The following is a 23,112-nucleotide window of genomic DNA, read 5'->3' on the forward strand; positions in this document are numbered from 1 at the left end:
GGAGGTCAAAATTCCCCTCCCAGCAAACCAGAGTCCCTGAAGCAGAGCAGAGCATCAGGCTCCAGCTCCCTGCAGGCACAGCTTCAGGCCTGGGGCAGTGTTACCTGTGGCAGAGTGCTGAGGTGTGGCAGAAATCAGAATTCCAAGTCAGTGACATGGATCCTTGCACATAAACACCCCAGGGGAATGCTGCTCTGCTGGCATGGGATGGAGAGCCATGCACAGTCCTTCCCTTCCCAATCCAACTCCAAGCAGGAACAATTTCCCTACTGCAAAAATGTGAATATTTGTGCTGGGAAACACACTTTTTTTCACGCCTGAGACAAGAATTGAGTGTGTTACCCAGCTGGAGTGTTTAAAGAGGAATTGAAAGTATTTGAGTTGAGTTTTCCAGATTTGGCTACCTGCTGATTTTATTATGTCAATAAAAGATTATTTTATTCTTTTCAGCTAGAAAGCAATCTCTGCTGACTGTAAATTTTCCTTCCTGTTATTTTTACATGAGTCTTTTCAACAGACCCAAATGATTCCAAGAAATAAGGTCATGTACTATAAAGATGCTTCTGCGTCATCCTCACATGCCAATCATGGAAGACTGATTTTCTGTCCTCATTGCAGTGGGGACACCAAAATGCCTGGCACAATCAGCAGCTGGCACAGCAGAAAGGAGGTAAAAAGGGCTAAAGTCAGTGGGACTATGAGGAAAGGACAGGTTACACAGAGGTTTTATCAAGTGATGGTTCTGAAATGAACTTGGTGTTACAGGCTTTTTCGCAGAAGACTTAGACAGTGAGTCCAGCCATCTAACAGCTGTCTGCAGTGGGGCTTTTGGAAGGGAGGTGAGAAAACAAAACCAACAAAAACACTTGGAAATTACAAGCCAGTTAACTTCAGTTCCTGATTAACAACGTCAGAGACCATGGAATAAGTAACTGGGAAATCATTTGTAGGCAAGAAGAAAATACAGAGACAAATACCAGCCAACATAGGTATATCAAGGACAAATGGATTCATGCTAATCACATTTCCTTCTGTGATGGGTAACGGGCCTTGTGAGGAAAGAGGCAGTACATTTAATATGATCAGGCTTCTAACATGTCCCTGTGTCCCTTCATCCCCATGGCATGTCTGGAACAACCCCTGGATCCTCCACCCATGGCTTGGTGTCACCTGGGTTACTGTCCCACCTCTCGTGGGTTTAAATTTCAGTAATAACCTGGAGAAGAGAACAGAGAATTTTTTATGTGGATAGCACATGGAGGTGTTAAGGACAAGACTGCAATAGAAATAGTTTCCAAGGGATCTTGAGGGTTTGGAGGAAAGGGCTGAAAAATCAGACACGGTGCGGTGCAGAAGGGATGCGGGATGGAAGGACAGGACACAGGGAATGCTTCCAGTGCCAGAGGGCAGGGCCAGCTGGGAGATTGGGCAGCAATTGCTGGCTGGGAGGGTGGGCAGGCCCTGGCACAGGGTGCCCAGAGCAGCTGGGGCTGCCCCTGCATCCCTGGCAGTGCCCAAGGCCAGGCTGGACAGGGCTGGGAGCAGCCTGGGACAGTGGAAGGACATGTCCCTGCCGTGGCAGGGATTGGGACTGGATGAGCTCTGAGGTCCTTCCCAGCCAATCCATCCTGGGATTCTTGGATTCCATGACACTGGCAGGGTTGCCCACCTGGACAGGAGTAATCAGGAGAAGTGCATGGGGAACAGCTGACTTGGAAGCAGTTTCTTTGGCAGAAATAGATGATCATGAGCTGGGAGTGAGTCAGCAAGGACATGGCACTGTGGGAGAGGGCAGAGAGCCGTGGTGACCTCTTCATTACAACTGCTGGGGAACATGCTCCATTTCCAGGCATTTCAAGAAAAATTAATCTTAGTGCGAGAGAATGAGTTCTGGAAGTTATCCGAGCTGTTCAGTCTAGCAGGAGGGAAACCAGATAGAGATATTTTCAGGTACATGGTCTCGTGTGCAGAAAGGGATTTTATCTTTACCTTGTGGTTGTCTGGTGGATAAGGGGAAATGTAAAGATCCTTTTCCTATCATGTGTTACAGCTTCCAGTACAAACCATTGTGCCATGCTGCTGAACGTGCAATAAATAAATCAGTGGGAAACATATTGGTCTTCCAACACATTTCCTAGACTGATCTCAGACTGAAATTCGGCAAGCCCAACCAATTTACCCAAGGCAAGAGTTCTATGGCAGGCAGCAGCTCTGGAAACACAGCCTCCTTTGAAGCTTTATCAGGTTAGGTAGTTTGAATTTCCTTTTTTCCCAACTCCCTTCCACAGCTGGCTATGAAAATTCCACCTTACTGCTGTTTTAAAATCTCATGTTTAAAAGGAATCTTTCAATTTCCATATTAACTTAGTAGGAAAGGTTGCAGAATATCATAACCAGGGCTGCTTGTGATGTTTGGGATACATCTCTGTGGGTACATTTTGTTCTGGCAAACAACTTTCTAGATCACCTTTAATGAAATATCAGCCACCGTTGATTTTAAATAACACTTTGTTCTGAAACAAACAGCATACAAGTGGTAACATTTTTATTAAGGATCCTGGTTTATTCTCGCTGTGAAATTACCATTCTTTTATGTCTATTAAATTAATTAAATTTATATCTATATTTTTATCTATATAATTAAAAAGTTCCAGTGAACAAAGAAGTGATAAAATTGGTAACAATATTTGGGTATTAAAGAAAGGTGGGGTTTGGCTGGTGGTTTGGTTGGTTTTTGTTAGTTTTTTTAAAATTGCTTTATATTTCATTTTAAATCAAACATGAGACTTTGCCCTTTCATTTTTCTTGAAACCATTTCCCCCAGATTACCAATCATTCCTACAAAACTAGGATAAATGGTTTCCAGGTGATTTTGTTTGTTTGTGTCTGTGTGTTTGCTTTATCCACCTGCCACACTGCAAGGAAAAGTGAAAATGCTGACTTTTTTACTCCACAATCACACATTGTGTTAATATTTACTACTGTAATAGAAATTATGATGGCAAAGAGAGGCTTGCTGGTAGGAGGAGCTCTGAGCAGCCCTCAGGTTCTGACTTTGTGCTGATCTTCACTCTCCAAGGAATTTAATGTTGGATATCAGCTTCACCTCACTTTTTGCACGAGGATTTCTCTTTTCAGCATCCGGTGCAGACAGTGCTGCCTTTCAAAGCAGCTGCAGCTTAAATTCATGGGCTGTGGGCAGAGGCTGTCCATAATCTCCCTTTCCTGCTTTCCTGCTGGAGAGCTAGTTCAGCACATCCCCTCCAGAATCTCTCTCCCCCAGAAGATGCTGCATCACAGCAGTTTTTGCCAGGAAGGGGCAATGGCAGGAAACTCGTTATCTCCGCATCCTGCAGCCCTGCTGAGGGGTGGGTTCAGCTCAGTTCAGGTTGCCAAAAGTCTCCTGTGCCAAGCAAACCCCTGGCTGCCAGGCCTGCACCTCCAGCTTGTTTGTAAAAGCACGGGGCTTGGCTGATGGAAATAAAGTGACATTTGGAGCTCTCTGCAGCCACTGAATTTCAATACCTCTCTCTGTAGCTCAGCCTCACATTCCAGCAGTTGGGATGTGCTGCTGAGTGTCCAAACCTGTGTTGTGGAGTCACAGAATCAGAGAATGGTTTAGGTTGAAAGGAACCTCAAAGCTCATCCAGTTCCACCCCGTGCCATGGCAGGGACACCTTGCACTGTGCCAGGCTGCTCCCAGCCCTGTCCAGCCTGGCCTTGGGCACTGCCAGGGATGCAGGGGCAGCCCCAGCTGCTCTGGGCACCCTGTGCCAGGGCCTGCCCACCCTCCCAGCCAGCAATTGCTGCCCAATCTCCCAGCTGGCGCTGCCCTCTGGCATTCCCTGGCAGCCATTCCCTGGGTGCTGTCCCTGCAGGCCTTGTCCCCAGGGCCTGTGCAGCTCTCCTGGAGCCCCTGGAGGCCCTGGCAGGGCTGGCAGCTCTCCCTGGAGCCTTCTCTTGTGCAGGGCAGAGCCCCAGGTGTGCCAGGCTGGCTGCAGAGCAGAGGGGCTCCAGCCCTGGCAGCAGCTCCGTGCCCTCCTCTGCCCTGGCTGCAGCAGCTCCACGTCCTTGTGCTGCTGGAGGCAGGGCTGGAGCAGCTCTGCAGGTGGGGTCTCACCTGGGCACAGGGGCAGAATCCCCTCCCCTGCTGCCCCCTCTGGGGGCTCAGCCCAGGGCATCGAGTCCAGTTGTTAACCTAGCACGGATCCACATATTCCCACCACTGATCCACATATTCCTGCTGTTCATGGAGCATGTGATTAGGAAGATTGGCTTCAGATAGACCCAAACAGTCAGGCTGGATGAAGGGGAGATAGCTGTGGGTTAACAATCCTGGAAGGCAAATCTGATGTAATCCTTTGATCTGAAGTGAGAGCTTTTCACGGGGCTTAGTGTAACTTCTCCGGAAAGTTGCAAAAGTTTTATGGGAAAAAAAAAAAAGGAAAAACACCAAAAAACCCCAAACCACGCCGAATTCAACAGTAATTTGTTTTGGCATTTGTTCCCGGCACTCCCCACCCCCTGCTTGGAAATCTTCCTGTTTGGCCACGGGGAAACGCGTCCCGTGGGTGGGCAGGGCAGGGCAGGGCAGGGCAGGGCAGGGGCGGGCCGGGGGCGGCCCGCGGGGAGCCCGGGGCCGGAGCGGCGGCACAGCCGCAGAGCTGCGCCCGACATGGACTGCGGAGTGATCACCTCCAAGACCGTGCTGCTGCTGCTGAGCCTCGCCTTCTGGGTACCGCGGGGACGGGGCTGTGCAGGGGACGCGCTGCTGCGGGACGTGCCCGCCATCCCGGGCTTCCCGCAGGCAGCCGGGCGTTGAGCTTAGCTGAGTGCAGGTGACACGGACATTCCTGTAGCAAACCCTAACTGCGTGCTTTTAAAGAGCAGGGAGATTTAGGGGGTTAAGTTTCTAAGGAAGAAAAAAAATAATTCAGAGCTTGTTATTTCTTTTTTTGTTTGTTTGTTTTTTCTTCGTGGTGTGTTTTTAATGTACCCGGTTTTTTAGTAGTGTTTTTACGGTCTACAACCACGTTTTGTCATCGGAAGCAAATGGAGCCGCATGGGGAGGGCATTGTGGAAGGGCTCTGCTCCATACTCGGGGCGAGGAAACTTTTGGGGAGGAAAACCGCTGAGAACTTTGTTCCAGCTATGTCCTTGGCACAGTTACGGCTCTCCAAATCACTTCCGCTATAATTATTTACAAACAAGTGAAAAAATGAGGGTGGCTTGTATACTTTTTAGCCTGACCCGGGCTGGTTTGGGGGTGTCGGCTGGTTCGTGGTTCAGAGGTTCGTGGCACGGCTGCCTCGTGACAGTGACAGTGACAGTGACAGCGGGGCCTGGGGGTCGCGGCTGTTCAGAGGAGCTGGGGATTATTCTGGTAGCCAGGCTCGGGCATTGCCCCCGCATGGGAAGTTTGGAAAATCCCCACCACCACCGTCGCCTGCCTTGGGACTCGTGTGCTGCCCTGAGGGAAGGGCTCCTGTCAAGCCCCGTGTGTCGGTGCCCTGGTTGAGGGCTCACGGCTGCTTTGTAGCACCTGGGTGTTTTCCAGAGGGGGTTTTGCCCCCAACCTGCCGGGAACAGCGAGGACCTGGAGCTGCTCGGGCCACGCTGGGGGTCAGCATGGCAGCACCCCTTGCCCTGGGGGTAACAGGGGCTCTTCCTGAGGAGGAGAACCGGAGTTTTCCAAAGAGAGACGCTACAGAGAGAAAAAAATAATGCAAAAGAAGGAGCACTGCTCGAATTAATCCCTGGGGCCTCGTGGGGTGTGGTGCCGTTTTGTAAAAACATGACTCGCTGCTGGCTGTGGTGAGGAGCTGGTTCCCTCCATGCTGAGCCTCCTTCATGGAGCCCCGGCACAATTTATTGCTGCGTGTGCTCCGTGTAACTCCTGAGCCACTGGCACAAATGGAGCTGCAGGCCGAGTCACTGCTGCACTCCAGGTAACACGACCTCACCGGGTCTGCTGGGTTTGTGATGACTTTTTTTTGAAGTAGCCACTGAGAAACATTGCAGCAACCCCTCTGTTTGTATGTGGAAAGCCCCTGACCCTCAGATCAGATGTACTTCAAGTTAGCATAATTGCTTGGCTTTTTAAAAATGAAACAACAGTCTTATATCCTCTTAGAAATGTCTCTGGTGCTTTTTCTTCTGCTGTTAGGGGAACCCTCTATTCTTGACTGGTCATCTGCATCCATGGACTGTCAGTAATGATCCTTCTGCATGTCTGTGGCCTCTGAATTTGGGGAGACCCAAATTTTGGGTTGTTTTTTATCCCAGCAAGAGCAGTGCAGCCCAGTTCCTGTGGCATTTAGATGCTGCTGCTGCCACCATTACGTGTGGTAATCACATTCCAGCAGCAGAACTGCAGAACCTGGAATTCTGGTTTTAGGAGGGTGGAGATGGAGGGACTGATTCTTTTATATTCCTTCAGAATGTTTCTAACAGTCAGAGCTCTGTAAGTACAAGGCTCCAGATGATTTTGAAAACACAGGATTTGCAAAGAACATTAGAGCCCTTCTCCAAGAAGTAACTGATGTCCAGACATTGCATGCTGCAGATCTTTCCCATCTTGGAAGTGATTATGGAAAATAATTCACCACCTGCATAGTCAGCAGATGGTGCAGATGTGGTTCTGTGACAGAAGTTATTACTTAAGAATATCCTAAAAAGGCAAAAAAATCCCCATTTGGATTTCTGATCGTTATCATGCAGAGTGAAGGAAGTCAGATCTTCCACAATGACAAATCAGGGCTTCCTAAATGAGGTGAAAAAACAGCTTTTCTCCTGAGCAGGGCTCAGTGTCATATATGCAGGTCATTCTGTGGGTGAGGTGTCAATGCATAACTCCCCCCCAAAGCTCAGTGCTTAAAGATAAAAATTATAAGGTTACCGGGTGGTGCTTCAGGCTGTGGGAGTTCTTCCCACCTTCTGTTCTGCTCTTTAGCACCTACTAATTAGGTGTGAGTGTGTGGGTGTTTTGATAAGTGGGTGTCGGCCTGCTCTAGGTGAAGACTGGGAATGTGGGTTTATCTCACGGGACCTAAATTCGGGAGAGGAAGGGTCAGAGATGTTCTGCCGTGATGTTCTTGGCAGTGTCCTGTGAGGGGACCGGGCTGGGTGGGATGCGACGATGCTCTTTTTGAAGGAGAGAGGTGAAATGCTGGGGTTCACTTCCTGGTCCGGGGAAAGAAACTGAGAATCTTAAAACTAGGTGGAAGCTTTGTGCTGCAATATTTCTGTAAAATGTGCAGTAAACACCTTCCCAGGTTGCTTTTAACCTCAAAGCATCCAGCACCTTGCCCCTGCTCACCTTCAGTTTTGTTGTCTAAACAGGTCTCTGCCCTCAGAGGGGGCTTGGCATCCACTGGTGGTCCTGGGGACTAGGAGTTGCACTTCCACCATCCTTGTGGGTCCCCTCCAACTCAAGATACTCTGATTCATCCCCAAAGGGCCTTTCTGCAGTGAAAATCCTGTTTGCCCAGATTTCCCATTCACTTTTAAGCAGAGGTGGACACTTGCCCAGCTTCCTTTCTTTATTTGCCCAACAGAGAAGCATAAGGACAAGTTACTGCCCACAGAAGTGCAGCCTCCTGCCATGGGCAGGAACATCTTCCACTAGACCAGGTTGCTCCAAGAATCACAATATTGCAGTGGTTCACTTTAAATAATTTTTGGTAATTTGGAGGTATAAACTTACCCACAAGAAAAATTCCAGTATGTGTGAATGCTTTGAAATCACTCATGCCAGTAATGAGTACTTTGGGAATGCTTTCTCTGATGCCTTAGTCGGAGAGAAATCTGGATACTTTTAATGAACAGTGTATTGAATTGCAAAGATTATGTTGAAGAAGAGAAGTGGAAAGTGGTGGGCTCCTTGGGAGTTTGAGCTAGGGTGATTTTTAAGGTCCCTTTCAGCTCCAGCCATACTATGAATCTGTGATTTCCAGCTCGTTTCTGAATGGTGAGAGAAGAGCAGCCACATGATGCAGAGAGGTCACAGGATGGGGCTGATCCCTGGGCTGGGCACATTGGTGTGATCCTGTTGAGCATGCCTGGGAAGGGTAAAGTTCCTCCTTGTTTTAAATTATTCTGCCCAAAATCAGGAAGCCGAACCAAACTGCCTCAGAAAAATGGGCTTTGCTCTGTTACATCGGGCCCCCATGGTCTGAATTGAAATGAAGATGCTGGTGCTGTGTGGTCAGCACAGGGGACAAGTGTTGGGACAGTGATGTGGATTCGGAGGAACAACCCCAGCCAGACTGTCCCCGTCAGTCCCTGTGGCTGTGAAAGGGCCTGCTGGGTGGCCAGGCTGTGTATCCATCCCTAAAGGCACTTGGATCTCCTCGAGGGTCTCCAAAACCTTGTGTGATGTGGACAGGCTGAGAAGGTGGGAGTGATCAGCCTGGAGACGGAGACCATGTAACAGCCCTCCAGAGTCTGATGGGGGCTACAAGGAATCCAAAGCGGGATTCTCATCAGGAGCTCTAGTGATGGGAGAATGGCTTCACACTGGAAAGAGGGGAAGTTTAGGGTGGACATTGGGAAGGAATTGTTCCTGTGAGGGTGATGAGGCACTGTAAGAGGTTGCCCAGAGAAGTGGAAATGTTCCAGGCCAGGCTGGACAGGGCTTGCAGCAGCCTGGGACAGTGGAAGGTGTCCCTGCCCATGGCAAGGGGAGCTGGACCCTACAGGCCCTTCCAACCAAAACCATTCTGGATTTCTGTGATTCCATGTTGTGGAAATGCACTTGGTAATTACAACAGCTCAAGAGATCCCATTTTGGTACCTCATTAGCAAGATTTAGGATTAGCTCTGCTGTGATTTAGGTGCACCTTGGTTTAGTTGCAGGGTCCGGTGTCTGAGCCAGGAACAGCTGGGAAATTGGGGTGGTTCCGAAGGCAAATATTGAACTACGAGGTGTTCTGTGTCCAACAAACAGGCTGCTCAGATCCAGAACAGCCTGGCACTGGCTGATAAATCGATCTGTGCTCAGCTGAAGTTACACTCCCCACAAGCTCATGCCCTGCAGTCTGTGTATTTGGGGAGAATACAAGTAAAAACTGGGGTTCTGACAAGTGAGGATGGGGATTCTGCTTTCTCCTCCTCCTCCTGGTCCAGTTGCCTCTGTGGTTGTGAATAACAGCAGCACCCTTGTCCCAAGGCAGGGGTTTTAGCATTGACAGTTGTAGGAATTGGGGCAGAATTCTTTGCTTTGCACTGCTGTAAGTGTCTCCATGAGGATATCCTACTCTCTGTGTGCTTTGTAGGGTATGTGCTGTCTTTTAGGGATGGGAAAATAACCTTGGAATTAGGCTTGGGGAACAGAAGAAGACATGATAAAACAATTCATTAAGATGGACATTTATTTAATATAGCTTGAAAACAAGCGCACTACACCCACAATCCCCTCTGAATGTGTAAATATGTAAAAACTGCAAGAATATGTTGGTTTAGATTAGGGGATTTTTTTCTCCTGAAAGAGAGACATAGGTTTTCAGAGCCTTTTGGCAGCTGCTCATTGTTTTCGTTTCAGGAAGAAAAGGAAAAAGCAAGCACTTCTCACCATACCCAGCAAGCAGCCCCGAGGTGTGTTTCCAAGGCAGGCTGAAACATGCCCTGCAGTTGTACACCCCAGCTGAATATTTAGGTGTATCAGACTTTGATGAGTCTGCTGTGGCTTGGTGTAAGTTGGATCAGAATAGTTGTCTGGGTTCTTTTCCACCTCTGTAGCTCAAGTGAGGAAACGTGCTTTGAAGGTTTTAGTTTCAGGGTAATGATTGGCATGAGATCAGCAGGAATTCTCTCCTGGGCTGTCTGGTGCTGTGGAATCAAGGGCAGCCTGGTAGGAACTCACAGCTTTTGTGCTTTTTGCTCCAATCCAAAACCAACTTACTGAGTTCAGTACTTTTATATTATTTTGTAAAACAGTGTTTTCACGACATGAGGATGTGAGGGAACTCAGCAAGCTTGTGTACTAACAGGAGACCTCATCCTGCCTCCAGCCCTGCCTCCAGCAGTACAAGGACGTGGAGCTGCTGCAGCCAGGGCAGAGGAGGGCACGGAGCTGCTGCCAGGGCTGGAGCCCCTCTGCTCTGCAGCCAGCCTGGCACACCTGGGGCTCTGCCCTGCACAAGAGAAGGCTCCTGGGAGAGCTGCCAGCCCTGCCAGGGCCTCCAGGGGCTCCAGGAGAGCTGCACAGGCCCTGGGGACAAGGCCTGCAGGGACAGCACCCAGGGAATGGCTGCCAGGGAATGCCAGAGGGCAGCGCCAGCTGGGAGATTGGGCAGCAATTGCTGGCTGGGAGGGTGGGCAGGCCCTGGCACAGGGTGCCCAGAGCAGCAGCTTTGCTTGCTGCTCTGTGACTGTCCTTGCTGTCAGTGGTGCCCAGGGACAGGACCAGTGAGCACAAGCTGAAGCACAGGATGATCCTTCTGGACATCAGAAGCCTTTTTCCCTGCGAGAGTGACCGAACACTGTCACACGCTGCCCTGGGTGAAACCAGAGAACACAAATGTGGCAATACCTGATTCATCATTTAGAGAAATGAATACCATAAGCAGCATAGGAAAGAGTAGCTGAAGCCAGGAGGTCCCTTCCAGCTGGCAGAGTTTTAAATCCAGGATGGCAGAAGGGAGAGAACATTGTGCCCGTGGGATAGGAGGTGCTGAGTCGGGGTCCCTCATTGCTGGGAGAAACCAGCTTTGCCTTGGGCCAAGGGAAACCCTCAGGTCTGGAAAGTGCCTGGCCCATGTGGGCCACGGTAAGTTTTAAACTGAGGATAAAGTGAGGAAAGCTTTCTCAAAAGTGCTCAGTGCCTTTCTTTTTCCCTAAAGTCACTAGCAAACCTGTTGCCTCCCTGAAAATGAAGTAGTGCAGCAGCCAGGGAGGACTTGAAACTCTGGCAATGAATGGGAAGAATAAATCTTGTAGTACAGTAAATCAGCAAGGGAGCCAGATGGTGATTCCCTTTGCCATGCAAGCTGCTGTTGGGTAATAAAAGACATTATTTGTGGAGGAAATGTACAAAACCTTTCAGACAGAAGATTTACCTGTCAAGGTAAATCAAAAACATTTCTTGTACACAGAAGAAAAGCAAAAAAACAAAGACATGGAGTGTTTTCTATGTTAAGGAGAGGATGGGCAGCTGTAGCTGAGACCAGTGTTGCTGGGGGCTGATTCCAGATATGAGAGGCATGAGGGCAGCACAGTAGCAGTAATTGTAATTGGCACAGTAATAATTGAAGGTGACATATCCCACTCTGTCCACTGAAACTGCTGAAAAGGTGATAGCATCCCAGTAAATGTAGGTGTTGAATGGGAAGGCAAAAGGAAATCAGGTGTTGCACTGGGTGAGAAGCCCTGGCTATGCAAAGATACTGGTGGAAAGAGTGGGATTTGAGCCTTAAAACTAACTCAGGCAGCTCTGTGAGCTGACTGTCTAGTGATGAATTAGGTGGTTTAGAAAGGGTTGGTGTGGATATTCATAGTTCTTCCAGTTTGTATATGCAGTAGTTTGCCATAGAAGACAAATGCTCTTACTGTGTCATGAAAAATTGTATTATTTATCATACCTGTCTTTGCCCATAAAATGTTAATTACATAGCCCAGCCAGCCTGAGTTTGTGCTGTGATGGTGCTGGCCCTGGGAAAGTCCCACTGGACAAAGGAGAAATGTCTTTAAGTCTCATAGCCTCAATTTTTACTGTATAAAGGTTGCATCTTTCTGGACAAATGTGGTTAATCTGGAATTCACCCTGCTCTTAAGCTTCTCCTTTTAACACTACAGCTTTGTTACTCTGTATTCTTAATTTTCCAGCCTTTTAAAAGTACAGTCTTATACCACTTTACAGTAACAGACTGAGTCCTATAATCAATGTTCTGAAGTGGGCAGATGCTGGGAGAAACCTTTTTAAAAGTACCCCAAAGCCTCCAAGCAGCAGAGGCTGCCTTTTAACATCATAGTTGGTAGTTTGGCGCCTTTGCTTACCTTATCTGGGTTTGGCAGGGGACAAAGAGGGCTGTGCTGATAACTGTGAACGAACACTAACCTCTGTTCTCAGCCATCACCTAAGGTTGACTTAGGAAAACAGAGAAGTAAAGGTGAAAAGCACCTGTTCTGCCTCACTGATAGAATGAGATATATTTATAAAAAATTTGCATGTGTTTCAGAGCAGTGGTACAGAGGAAGCTTTAAGCAGCCCCTTCTATGTCTGTGATTAGGTAGCATGAAGTATTTGCATGGCTGTAAGCCTCCTGGAAAGTGTAGGGGCTTGTGATCATCAGCATATAAAACCAGTGGAACACAAAATACGAGGTTTGTTGTACTTTAAAAAATACATAAAACCCATGTTTTCCAGCAGCTGTCCTGCTCTGCATCAGTGAGACAGTCCAGGCTTCTATTTCATGGGCAGGACTGAATGTTCACAGTGCTGAGTGTGTGTTACCTGACTGAGAGTCCCCCCTTGTTGTTTGTACTCTGTGCACCTCCTTCCCTGGCTCAGCTAAGCGTGGAAGAGCTGGGTGAGCCCAGGCCCTGCCCAAACCTCAGCCTGGGAAAATCTGGTGACTGTCACAGCTTGGCTTTCTTCTCACTCAGCCCCAAGGAGTTCACCTTGTCACGCTCAGATAGTTTTCCTGCTTTCTGTCGAGGGTGTGGGATATGAACAATGGAGTGATTTTGGCATTAGGTCCTTGAAGGGCGCAAGCCGTGGTGGGTGAGGCAGCAGAGGCGGCTGCAGCTCTGTTGCCCAGCTGTGAAAAGGGGTTTTCTTACAAAATTCCCTTTCACCTCGTCTCGTCATCCTGTCTCAAGGAAGTCGTCAGCGCTGTAAAGAAGCAGCAGCGGTTTCCTGGAGCCCTGAGTCAGCTGGGGCTGCGTGGGCAGGCCAGGGCCGGCTGTGGGGGCTGTGCTGCTGGCGGTGGCCAGGGGAGGTTTTCTCCTGAATCCGCCTTTGAATCCGCCTTTTGTCCCTCTCTGCCTGCCCGTGCCGGGGTTTGTGCCCTGCCGCATGAGCCTGCTGGGCACCGCACCCGGCTGCAGGTGAGCAGCCAGGCAGGAGACCAACAAAAAGGGTGAACAATAGCCATTTGTAGTGTGAATTTCTTGGCATAACGCTAGCATCCTTGTGTATAATTGTAGATGGGTTTGAGAAGGTGGTTGACTGATCGTGAAAAAGGAGGTATTTGATTTATTCCTCCTCAAAAGTAATCGCTCAAACTAGCCTTTGTGTTTGTGAGATTGTTTTTTTTCTTGAGATCCAACAGAAACCTGGTCAGACATGCTTTGAGATCCATCTTTTGCAATGCAAAGGACTTCTGCTTCTAAGAAAGTGCATCTCAGTCCATCTTCATCTTAGATCTAGCAAAGGGCTGTAGGTTTTGTGATGTTGTGGTGAAAAAATCTCTCCACTAGATTTTGAAGTTGCCTTAAATTCTGGAGAGGCTTATCGGAAGAGTTCTGATTTAAGTTCTAAAATATTTTTCATCTTTGCTTTTTTTCATATTTTGCTTCAAAACTTGTCTCTGGGACTCAGCAGCAAAAATCAGGGAAGAGATCATTAGCTGTGATGCCTTCTATTCCTGAGTGACCCTGTTCTTCACAGTTCAGTATTCTTCCCACTGAATTAAAAATCATGGGCAAAGCTGTGGCAGTATCTGGGGTGGAGGGAAATGTCATCTTCCTTTAAGTCTTTTGCCAAAGACTTCTGGTTTTGCCTCATATGCTTCCTTTTTCTGCATGGAAGCAGAAGTTTGGAAATTTTAATAGACTTCTTGCTGGTTGTGTTTAGTCTCTGTCCTGAAGAAAGGCAATCCTGGGTATTGCAATAAAACCCACTGTGAAAGTGCTTTATATTTGAGGTCCTTGAATTTAACACTAGACCACCTGATTTTATCTTGCAGTCATGGAGCTTTGCTGGTCCTGGCTTTAGCAGCCTTCTGTGAATTTGCTTCATAATTTATTTATTTTTTTCCTTAATTTGTGGCAGCCTTTTACTTGCAGCAAGGTTTTCTTGGCTCCCCACAGCTGGTTGGTCTTTAGCATGCCCTGTGCTGCTTCCTTTGTATTGCATGTTGAGCACACTTGAAATGGATGGAAAATGAAGAAAAGTCCTGATTTGTTTATTTCATCCTGTTTTATACTTTTAGAAAGGTGACCATGGATTGGAGGGTGGAATTCCCACCCCTCAACCACCTTGGTCAAAAGGACCGTCATTCAACACCCTCCTCACACGGAGAGGAATGTGAAAACAATGACAGTATTTGCAAAAACAATCTCTTGTTTACATGAGCAAAGCGTGAGGAGTAAGAGCTTCTACTTTACTACGAATGCTCAGAAAACTAGGAAATCTCATGGTGACAATTCCTTTTGTGCGACTGAAGGCAAAGGAGGATGGAGGTGAGGCGTCCCCACCTTCACTACTGCTGCCATTCCAAGGACTTTTCCTGTCCCACTTTCACTTCAGGAACAGAGTGTTGGAGGAGAGGGTGAGGTTGTTCCTCCTGAACACCTCACTCCTGTGGTGAAGTGAGAAGGCAGTGGTGCCCTTTGAAGTAAAGTGATCTCATCCTTTCTCTGCATCCCTAAAAAGGGGTGGCAGGGAAAAGCCATGGTCACCCTACACTGGCAGATAAGGGAAATAGGAAAGAGATTTTCCTTAATCTTTAGGAAGAAGCTTTAGGAATTGCCTTAATCATTAGCATATCTGGAAGCCCAGTGCATGTGGAGAAGAAGAACAAATAACCTGTGGAGAATTGGTTATGATCCTGTTCCTTTTCCTGACACCGCACTTTGTAGAGGACCTGCTGTATCTGAGCCCCAGTGCAGCAGGATCTTTCAGGTCATGTCTAAATACCTGGCTTCATCACAAAGGTGCATCTGACCCCAGTAATTCTGGAGTACAGACAGCACCCATTAATGCAAGATTATGGGATGGGAGCTGTCTGAAACAAAGGATGTTCCTGCGTTTGGAGGTAATTGAAGGGCTGGCAGCAGACCTGGCTGGAGGGGAAAGAGCCAAACAAGGTAAAGGAATTAGCAAGTCCTAGCTGCAGCATGAGGAGTGTTTGATTTAATTAAAACGTACAGTACTAGGGAAGTAACAAACTGCTCCGAGGCTGTGTGATGAAATCCTGCTGTGAACTGTTGAAAACAAACCAGCTGGTTTCCTTGAAGGTTCCAGAATGTGAACATGGAGGGTGCTTCATTTTCCTTGTGCTGCAGGTTTACAGAGGGAGGATGAGCCATCGTGACTCTTGAGAGAAATTTTTTGTGCCATTGGTGAGGTTTGGCAGGGCATGGCTGAGTCTTGTGGTGTTGTTTCCAGGACTGTTCCCAGTCCAGTGGGTAAAAGCCTTTGGTCTCTAGGGCAGCTGCCACTTGTGCACTCTACCTTGGCCTCAGTCAGCCAAACATCCTTCTGGGGGAGAGATTATTTCAGATATTGTAGAAATCTGTTTCCTCCAGGAGAAGGAGAGACTGTTTTGCTGAGACTAGGTAAATCTAGGTACATTTGTGGCTGCCTTAGGGGTTAATGCTGTTATGAGAGTGCAAAGGACAAGGTGTAAAAAAAAAAAAAAAAAAAAAAAAAAAAAAAAAAAAAAAAAAAAAAAAAAGAAGCCCCAAACCAGCAACTGACTGTGGTGATCTAATTCCTGCAAATGCAGCCTTGGGTGGGATAGTCGACCCTGGGTAGGCAGTGTGAACTTGACATTCTGCAGAGGCACTGATGCACGTCTACAGCCTCCAGCCTTTCAGCTCAGCTCCAGTGGTGCCTTACTAACAGGGGAGTGATTTTTATCTTCTCTGCGTTAAAGTTTGAATGCATAGCTAGATTAGTTTCAGATGAAAATGGTTTTTTCATCTAATTCTTTGCACATTGCAGCCATGATTTTTAAAATCACTATTACAAAACGATGCATGATTAGTATCCAGGTCAGAGGCTTAATCAAAACAGCTAATCACTTTTCCTTATTGCATTTCAGGCGGCAGCTGCAGGCCTCAGCTATGTTGGGGCGTACGTCATCAACACCTACAAGAGCTACGACAACTTTCTGCAGGACAAGTACGCCCTGCTGCCAGCCGTGATCATTATCTGCGTGGCCGTGGTGATGTTCATCATCGGGCTGATCGGCTGCTGCGCCACCTTCCGCGAGTCCCGGGTCGGCCTGGGGCTGGTGAGTGCCACCTCTGCGTGTGTCGTGTGCCTCCCCCTGGCAGGGGAGGTGAATCGCAGTAAAAGGTGGTTGTGGTTCACACTGCAGAAGCGTGGCTTGTTTGTGCCAGTCACCTACAGCTGCGATGCTCTGATTTGCCTCAGCTGGCTCAGTAAAGATGAGTGCGGGAAGCAGCAAGCTTTGAGGAGAGTGGTGCTGAAGGAACAGGAGGAAATACAAGTTTCTAAGCAAGCAAGCCAGATGTGTATTAGTTTTTCTGCTGAGTTTAGTTCTCTGGATGCTGAAAGTACGCCTTGACTATTGAGAGCGCCCCAATACCTCCGAGGGTCCAGCCTTGCAGAGAAATGGCTTCATAAATAGCGAGACAGCTTCCCTGGACATGGTTTGTAAAATAAAAGGTTATATTACCAACAAAAATCATAAACATTATAAAAGACAGAAATACAAGCCAAACACAGTGTCCAAAACACTCTTACACTGGCTAAGGCATTCCAAAAAAGCCTCAAGCACCTCTGTGCTGTCCCTTTAGTACTTGATTGTTTAGGTGGGCTATTTGGCACCTTGCCCAATGAACTTGGCACCAGGCTTTGAGGTGCACTCCCAAAGCCCAATCACTGTGCTGGTACTGAGGCAGTCACAATGAGAAGGCTGTAGAAAATTCTAGTTTAACTTCCTTATATGTTTCAAGGTAAACTGAAACTCTTTCCCTTATATAGAAACACCCGTTTGGGAGTATGAATGCACTACTACACTGCTCATAGAATTACTTTCAAAAATCCAATGAGGTTCCCTTAGAGTAACTGCATGCCCCCGGCCATGCCCTGAAGGCAGTGTGAGCCCAACAAGCAGTGCACAGTGTACCTAACTCAGCTGCTGGTTTATCTGTGCACTCTCCCCTTTGACACCCACCTTGTGAAGTGTTCCACAGGCTCTTCACACAGGTCATTTCATGCCAGTGTTCGGGATCAGGCACACAGCCTATCGAGCCACAGTCACCATCCCAGCCACACAGAGTAATCCCTGAAAGCTTTGTGTTGGAAGGGACCTTAAAGCTCACCCAGTTCCAACCCCTTTTCCACAGGGACAGCTTCCACTAGACCAGCCAATACAACCATGTTGCTCCAAACCCTGTCCAGCCTGGCCTTGAACAATTCCAGGGGTGAGGCAGCCACAGCTTCCTCTATTCTAAATTTTCTGGGAACTATTTTGACTGGAGAGGCAATAAGAGATAACGATTGCTTACTGCTGTAAAATTAATATGAAGTGTATTGTGCAGTTGAATTTAGGTGCTGTGGATGCTCTCTTACTGTCTTTTCTTTTTCAGTTCTTGGCCATTATCCTGGTTATCTTCATTGCAGAAGTGTCCGCTTTTGTCTTGGGATTTGTTTACAGAGAAAAGGTAAACAAAGAATTGGCATCTCTGTCCCAACATAAAAGTGAAGAACAGATCTTATACTGCTTGCTCATTCCAGTTTTTCTAGGGTTTTTATTCTAATTCATCCCCTGTGCTGCAACCTGCAGAGCAAATGGGAAGGGGCATGTCTTTGTTGGGAACACGGTGAATATGTAAAGTACCTGGCAGATATCACACAGACATCACAGTCTCTGAGTTGGATTAAACAGTTGTTGATGCTCCCAAAGGAGGGTTTTTCCATTAAGGGCAGCAAGCTTCTACCCAGGAGCATGATCTGGCTAAGTGCCACCTGAATTTTGTCTAAAACATTGCTTGATTTTTCTTACTTCTTATTTCCCCCCTGACTTATTTGGGATACAGATCTTTTGCAGTTTCCAGCAGATAAAAATTCAGCTCTCACATTAAAACCATCTGTGTTGTTCTTCTCTCTCTTAACAGGTAAAAACTGATGTGCAAAGTACAATGCGCTCTGTCTTTGAGAAGTATGATGGAAAAAACCCAGAGTCTACAGTTGTGGATTACTTGCAAGAACAGGTAAGAAAATATTTAAGCATTGTTTGGAAAAGAACAGTTGGGTCCTAAACAAGGAATTTAGGCTGGGAAACATGGGGAGAGGATGAGTGAGGCAGTATCCTGGGACTTGGCTCTGTGTTTAGCATCCAGTTCTCCAAGGCAGCCTGAGGATGGTCCTCACTTTGCAGAGCTGCTGTGTTCAGGCTCTGAGTGTGAAGCTCCTGTAGTGAGGGATGATACGAGTGACATTTGCATCACAGCAAATAAGTACATATGAATAACTGCTGCTGAGAACATTGCACCATAAAATATCAGGATGATGGAAGACTTTATCCTGCAACTTGTCACCCTCCTATTGGAGCTTCCACAAAGAATAAACTAAGAAGGATGTAATAATGTGTGAAGGAGATTGATTTATTACATTTATTGTTTTCCTGCTGCTTGTAAATCCTCTGCATACTACTGGCAGCTCTGGCCCACTATGGCTAAAAGAGGTTTAACTCAACGTGATCATTCATATATATGAACATAAATATTTTATATATAATGTAACTAGTAATACATATGTATAATCTTAACAGTAACTGCTGTGTAACTGTCCTGTGTTTGGTAGCTTCACTGCTGCGGGGTTAAGAACTACAGTGACTGGACAACCACCCAGTGGTTTAATTCCACTGGGAACAACAGCGTCCCCCAGAGCTGCTGCCAGCAAGAGGCCAAGAACTGCACAGGGCATCTGGACCAGCCGCAGGAACTCAACACCCGGGTGAGCATGAGTGGCTTGGTTTTGTTTCAGCCAGGTGGAACGATGGACAGAAGCACGCCAGGCAGAGTTTAGGGATGTGCAATAGCTGTAGTTATTCAGTCAGATCAGGGGAACAGACTGATCTGGGATTGATCATGCCCAATCTGGAGGATGACAGTGCCCCCGGGGCTGGAGCCCCTCTGCTCTGCAGCCAGCCTGGCACACCTGGGGCTCTGCCCTGCACAAGAGAAGGCTCCAGGGAGAGCTGCCAGCCCTGCCAGGGCCTCAACATTGTCAATATGGAAGATGAGGTTGAACGTTTTAGCAGGGCCTGTTCCAACAGGACAAGGGGTAATGGTTTTAAGCCAGAAGTGAATCATTGCAGATCAGATACGAGGATGGACAGGCCCTGGCACAGGGTGCCCAGAGCAGCTGGGGCTGCCCCTGCATCCCTGGCAGTGCCCAAGGGTTGGACAGGGCTTGGAGCACCCTGTGCTCCAAGTGGAAGGTGTCCCTGCCCGTGGCAGAGGATGGAACTATCTTCCAAGTCCCTTCCAACCCAAACCATTCTGTGATTCTATTAACTCCATACCAGGTTCTCCAGTCTGGGGCATAAGTTGACTTTTATAGATACCATTGATGGCCTTCTGGCTCTGAGTTTTGAGTGCTCGTTTAAGTGACCTGAGCTAGAGGAAATGTCAGTAGATTGCAGTTTGTCAGTGCCTCTTCTCATGCAGGAGGAAATAAGTCATCAGGTCTGGAAGACAAGAATGATTCCTCAGTTCTGCAGTGCTGGTTAGACAGGCCTTACCAGGCCCTGCTTCCTTGGGCGAGCTGGGGCGGGGGAAATAATAAAAACTTCCAGCTGGATTAATACGTTGTGTTTTTACCTCTCTCTTTCATGGCAGGGCTGTGCACAGGAGCTGGAGTCTGGGCTGCAAAGTGTTATTAGCTATGCCATGCTTGTAATACTGGGATTTGCTATTGTAAAGGTAAACATTCCTGTCTCTTCTCTCATGGGAAATAGTAGTTTGCCCTTGGATCTTGGGTGTTTTTCATCCTCACTGTCCTAATAGCCTACAGCTCTCTTCTGCCTCTGAAGTAGACTCAGTCTACTGAGTTCCTACATGTTCCTCACTTGTGTTTTTCCAACTGTCTGTTTCATCTCTCTAACAGTGAAGGGAGGGATTCAAAAGATAGTAGGGGATTTCAGATGGAAATTCAATGTGGAATCCATTTTATCATAGAGTCACAAAATCCCAGGATGGTTTAGGTGGGAAGGGGCCTCAAAGCTCATCTCATTGCACCTTGGGCAGGGACATCTTCCACTGTGCCAGGCTGCTCCAGCCCTGTCCAGCCTGGCCTTGGGCACTGCCAGGGATGCAGGGGCAGCCCCAGCTGCTCTGGGCACCCTGTGCCAGGGCCTGCCCACCCTCCCAGCCAGCAATTCCTGCCCAATCTCCCTCCCAGCTGGCCCTGCCCTCTGGCACTGGGAATCCATTCCTATCACTCCTTGTCCAAAGGCGTGCTTAAATATTTTGGAGAATTCATTTTATCCCAGAACAATCCTAGACTTTCACTGAAATGTTCTCCATGGCAAGATAACTAGTAATTAATGTGAATGTATTAATTAATGGGACAAACCAGAGAGGAAACAGTCAAGCCAGAACTATTACTGGGAATTGGTATGCAAAAATAACACTTCCAGTAGATTATTTTTAAATCAGGTTTTTTTTCAATTAAGTCATCCACTATGTAGGTGTTTAGTCTGAGGACTGAAACAGAAATACAGCAGGACTAAATCTGTTGTGCACTCCCTCTTTTCCAGTTCTTCGGCATGCTGAGCGTCTGTGTGCTTACTTGCAAGAAAGAAGACAGTGGCTATCAGCCTCTCTACTCAGGGGTGTTTGCCTGATTAACTGAAAAGAACAATCTTGCTTCCTGATGATGAAATTGACTTGTGATCATACCACAGCTTCCTGAAACATTGCTAAGTTTGGACCCATGACTACAGGTAGCACTGGGTGGTGCAGTAGGCTCCAGAGAGGAACTTCCTTCTGACCTTCTTTCCTCTGCCCCAAAAACATTCAGCAGAAACTTTATCTTTTAATCAGTAAACTGGTAGAGACCACAGGAAGGGTTTCAGTTGTCTGCACGAACCTCAGATCATTCCCATGATGTGATTTAAACAACAAAATAAACTTCTGAATGCCAGGTTCAAATACTTTTCATAGGCACGGGGATCTGTGGCGTTTTTTCTGTATCTGATTGTGCAGTTTCAGTTTTTTTCACCTTTCTTTTGTCATATGTTGTAAATCTGTTTACTGCAGAGGTTGTTAGTGCAAGACAACCCCATGTTTAAGGTCTAGAACAAGTAATTCTGTGGTTGTTTGGAGCAGCTAGCAAACATGGAAAACCCCAAGTTTTGAACTGTTCGGCTCAGAACTCTCTCTTTGGTTTGTTTTCAATCTCTTCATTATTGACATTAAAAACTCTTTATGAAACAGGGCTTTTGAACATTTTCTTCCTTTTCCTATGGTTTGCCTGGGAGAATTAGTGCCACATTTGTGACCATGCTTCTCTGCAAAAATGTTACAAAGATGCACTCTTGTACAAAGCGATTTCAATACCTTGCTGTAGAGCTGCTTTTGCACATTTCCTGTTCTCCTTAGTTCTGCTTGACAGAGTCACTCCTAGGATTGCATCCCTGCTTTAACACAGTCCTTCTTTAACTAATTTGTATGTTAATCGTTTGTTTATAAATTCTTCAGGATTTTGGGGATAGAGAACAGAGGGAACTGTGACCTTTTATGTATCAGGGAATTGTGGAAAAGCAGCAGAGATTCTGCTGATTCCTTCCTTGGAGAGATAAGCAACCTGTCCTTAACAAAATAAACCTTTATATCTGTAGCTAATTAGGAAAAAAAAAAAAAAAACAAACTAGCTTGGGATCAGTGTAAATTGTTTAATTATCTCCATCTCTGAAGAGAAAAAAGAAAGCGATGAGTAACAATGTCCTATAGGAGACACACCAGCATGAACGTGTATGTTGAAAACTGAGATTTTACTGAGGGCTTTGTCTTCTGTTACATGATGAAATAAACTGAATTTATACAACCAAGTAATAAATGGTGTGGCGGTTGTTGGTCGATGCTATCACAATTCCCTGGAGAGGGAGTAAAGTCCTCAGGGGCGGAACCGGAGCGGGAGCCTTTCGGCGCTGCCTCAGAGAGATGCCGCCCGGCTCCCCTCAGCGATCCCGCCTTCCCTTCCCGCTGAGCTCAGCGATCCCGGCTCCCCTCAGCGATCCCGCCTTCCCTTCCCGCTGAATTCAATGATCCCGGCTCCCCTCAGCGATCCCGCCTTCCCTTCCCGCTGAGTTCAGCGATCCCGGCTCCCCTCAGCGATCCCGGCTCCCCTCAGCGATCCCGCCTTCCCTTCCCGCTGAGTTCAGCGATCCCGGCTCCCCTCAGCGATCCCGCCTTCCCTTCCCGCTGAATTCAATGATCCCGGCTCCCCTCAGCGATCCCGCCTTCCCTTCCCGCTGAGTTCAGTGATCCCGGCTCCCCTCAGCGATCCCGCCTTCCCTTCCCGCTGCGTTCAGCGATCCCGGCTCCCTTCTCACCCGGCTTCCCTCAGCGATCCCGCCTTCCGTCCTTCTTTCCCCCCATCGACCCGGCCCCCTTACCGCCTCCCTCGCTTTCCCTTCCCGCCCGGTTCCCCGAACGCTTCCCTCAGCGATCCTGCCTTCCGCCCTTCCTTCCCGTTCCCCTCAGCAACCCCGCCTTCCTTCTCGCCCGGCTCCACGCAGCGATCCCGCCTTCCGCCGTTCCTTCCCGTTCCCCTCAGTGATCCCGTCTCCCTTCCCCGCTCCTGCCCTTTCTCCCTTTGCACTCCCACACCTTCCGCCCTTCCCCTCCCGCTCTGGTCAGCGTCCCCGGTTGCCCTCTCGTCCCCTTCCCGCTGTCCTTTATGTCTTTCAGGTTTTTCCTCGCCTTTCTTAAACGTAATTTATGTGAAATTACTTGTACTAGAGAAGTGTGGCTAGTGAAGGAAAGAACCTGTTTCAAGCCGTGCGTTAAGATTACATCACCCAAATAAATGTGCATTAGGTGGACGGAGAATATGCAGTAACCGGGCGTGCCCATGTGAATTTTACTATATAATAGATCTAGCTTTTTACCCCTTGGCAATCGGATTAGTGGGAACTTCCTCCTTGCACGCTGCGCTGAATAAACAACGACGCCTTTCTAAGTTGA

General features: G+C 47.8%; 1 protein-coding gene across 1 annotated transcript; it reads left to right on the forward strand.

Annotated features, from left to right (window-relative positions):
* The first annotated feature begins 4,576 nt into the window (after nucleotides 1–4,576).
* LOC134563798 (tetraspanin-36-like) lies at nucleotides 4,577–21,982 on the forward strand. The gene is made up of 7 exons (XM_063422069.1): nucleotides 4,577–4,735; nucleotides 15,990–16,181; nucleotides 17,506–17,580; nucleotides 18,034–18,129; nucleotides 18,722–18,874; nucleotides 19,762–19,845; nucleotides 20,682–21,982. The coding sequence occupies exons 1-7, from the start codon at nucleotides 4,676–4,678 to the stop codon at nucleotides 20,766–20,768; spliced, it is 747 nt and encodes a 248-aa protein (XP_063278139.1). The 5' UTR covers nucleotides 4,577–4,675; the 3' UTR covers nucleotides 20,769–21,982.
* The last annotated feature ends 1,130 nt before the right edge of the window (nucleotides 21,983–23,112 follow it).

This window comes from Prinia subflava, chromosome Z, assembly GCF_021018805.1.
Source record: "Prinia subflava isolate CZ2003 ecotype Zambia chromosome Z, Cam_Psub_1.2, whole genome shotgun sequence".
NCBI classification, from domain to species: domain Eukaryota; kingdom Metazoa; phylum Chordata; class Aves; order Passeriformes; family Cisticolidae; genus Prinia; species Prinia subflava.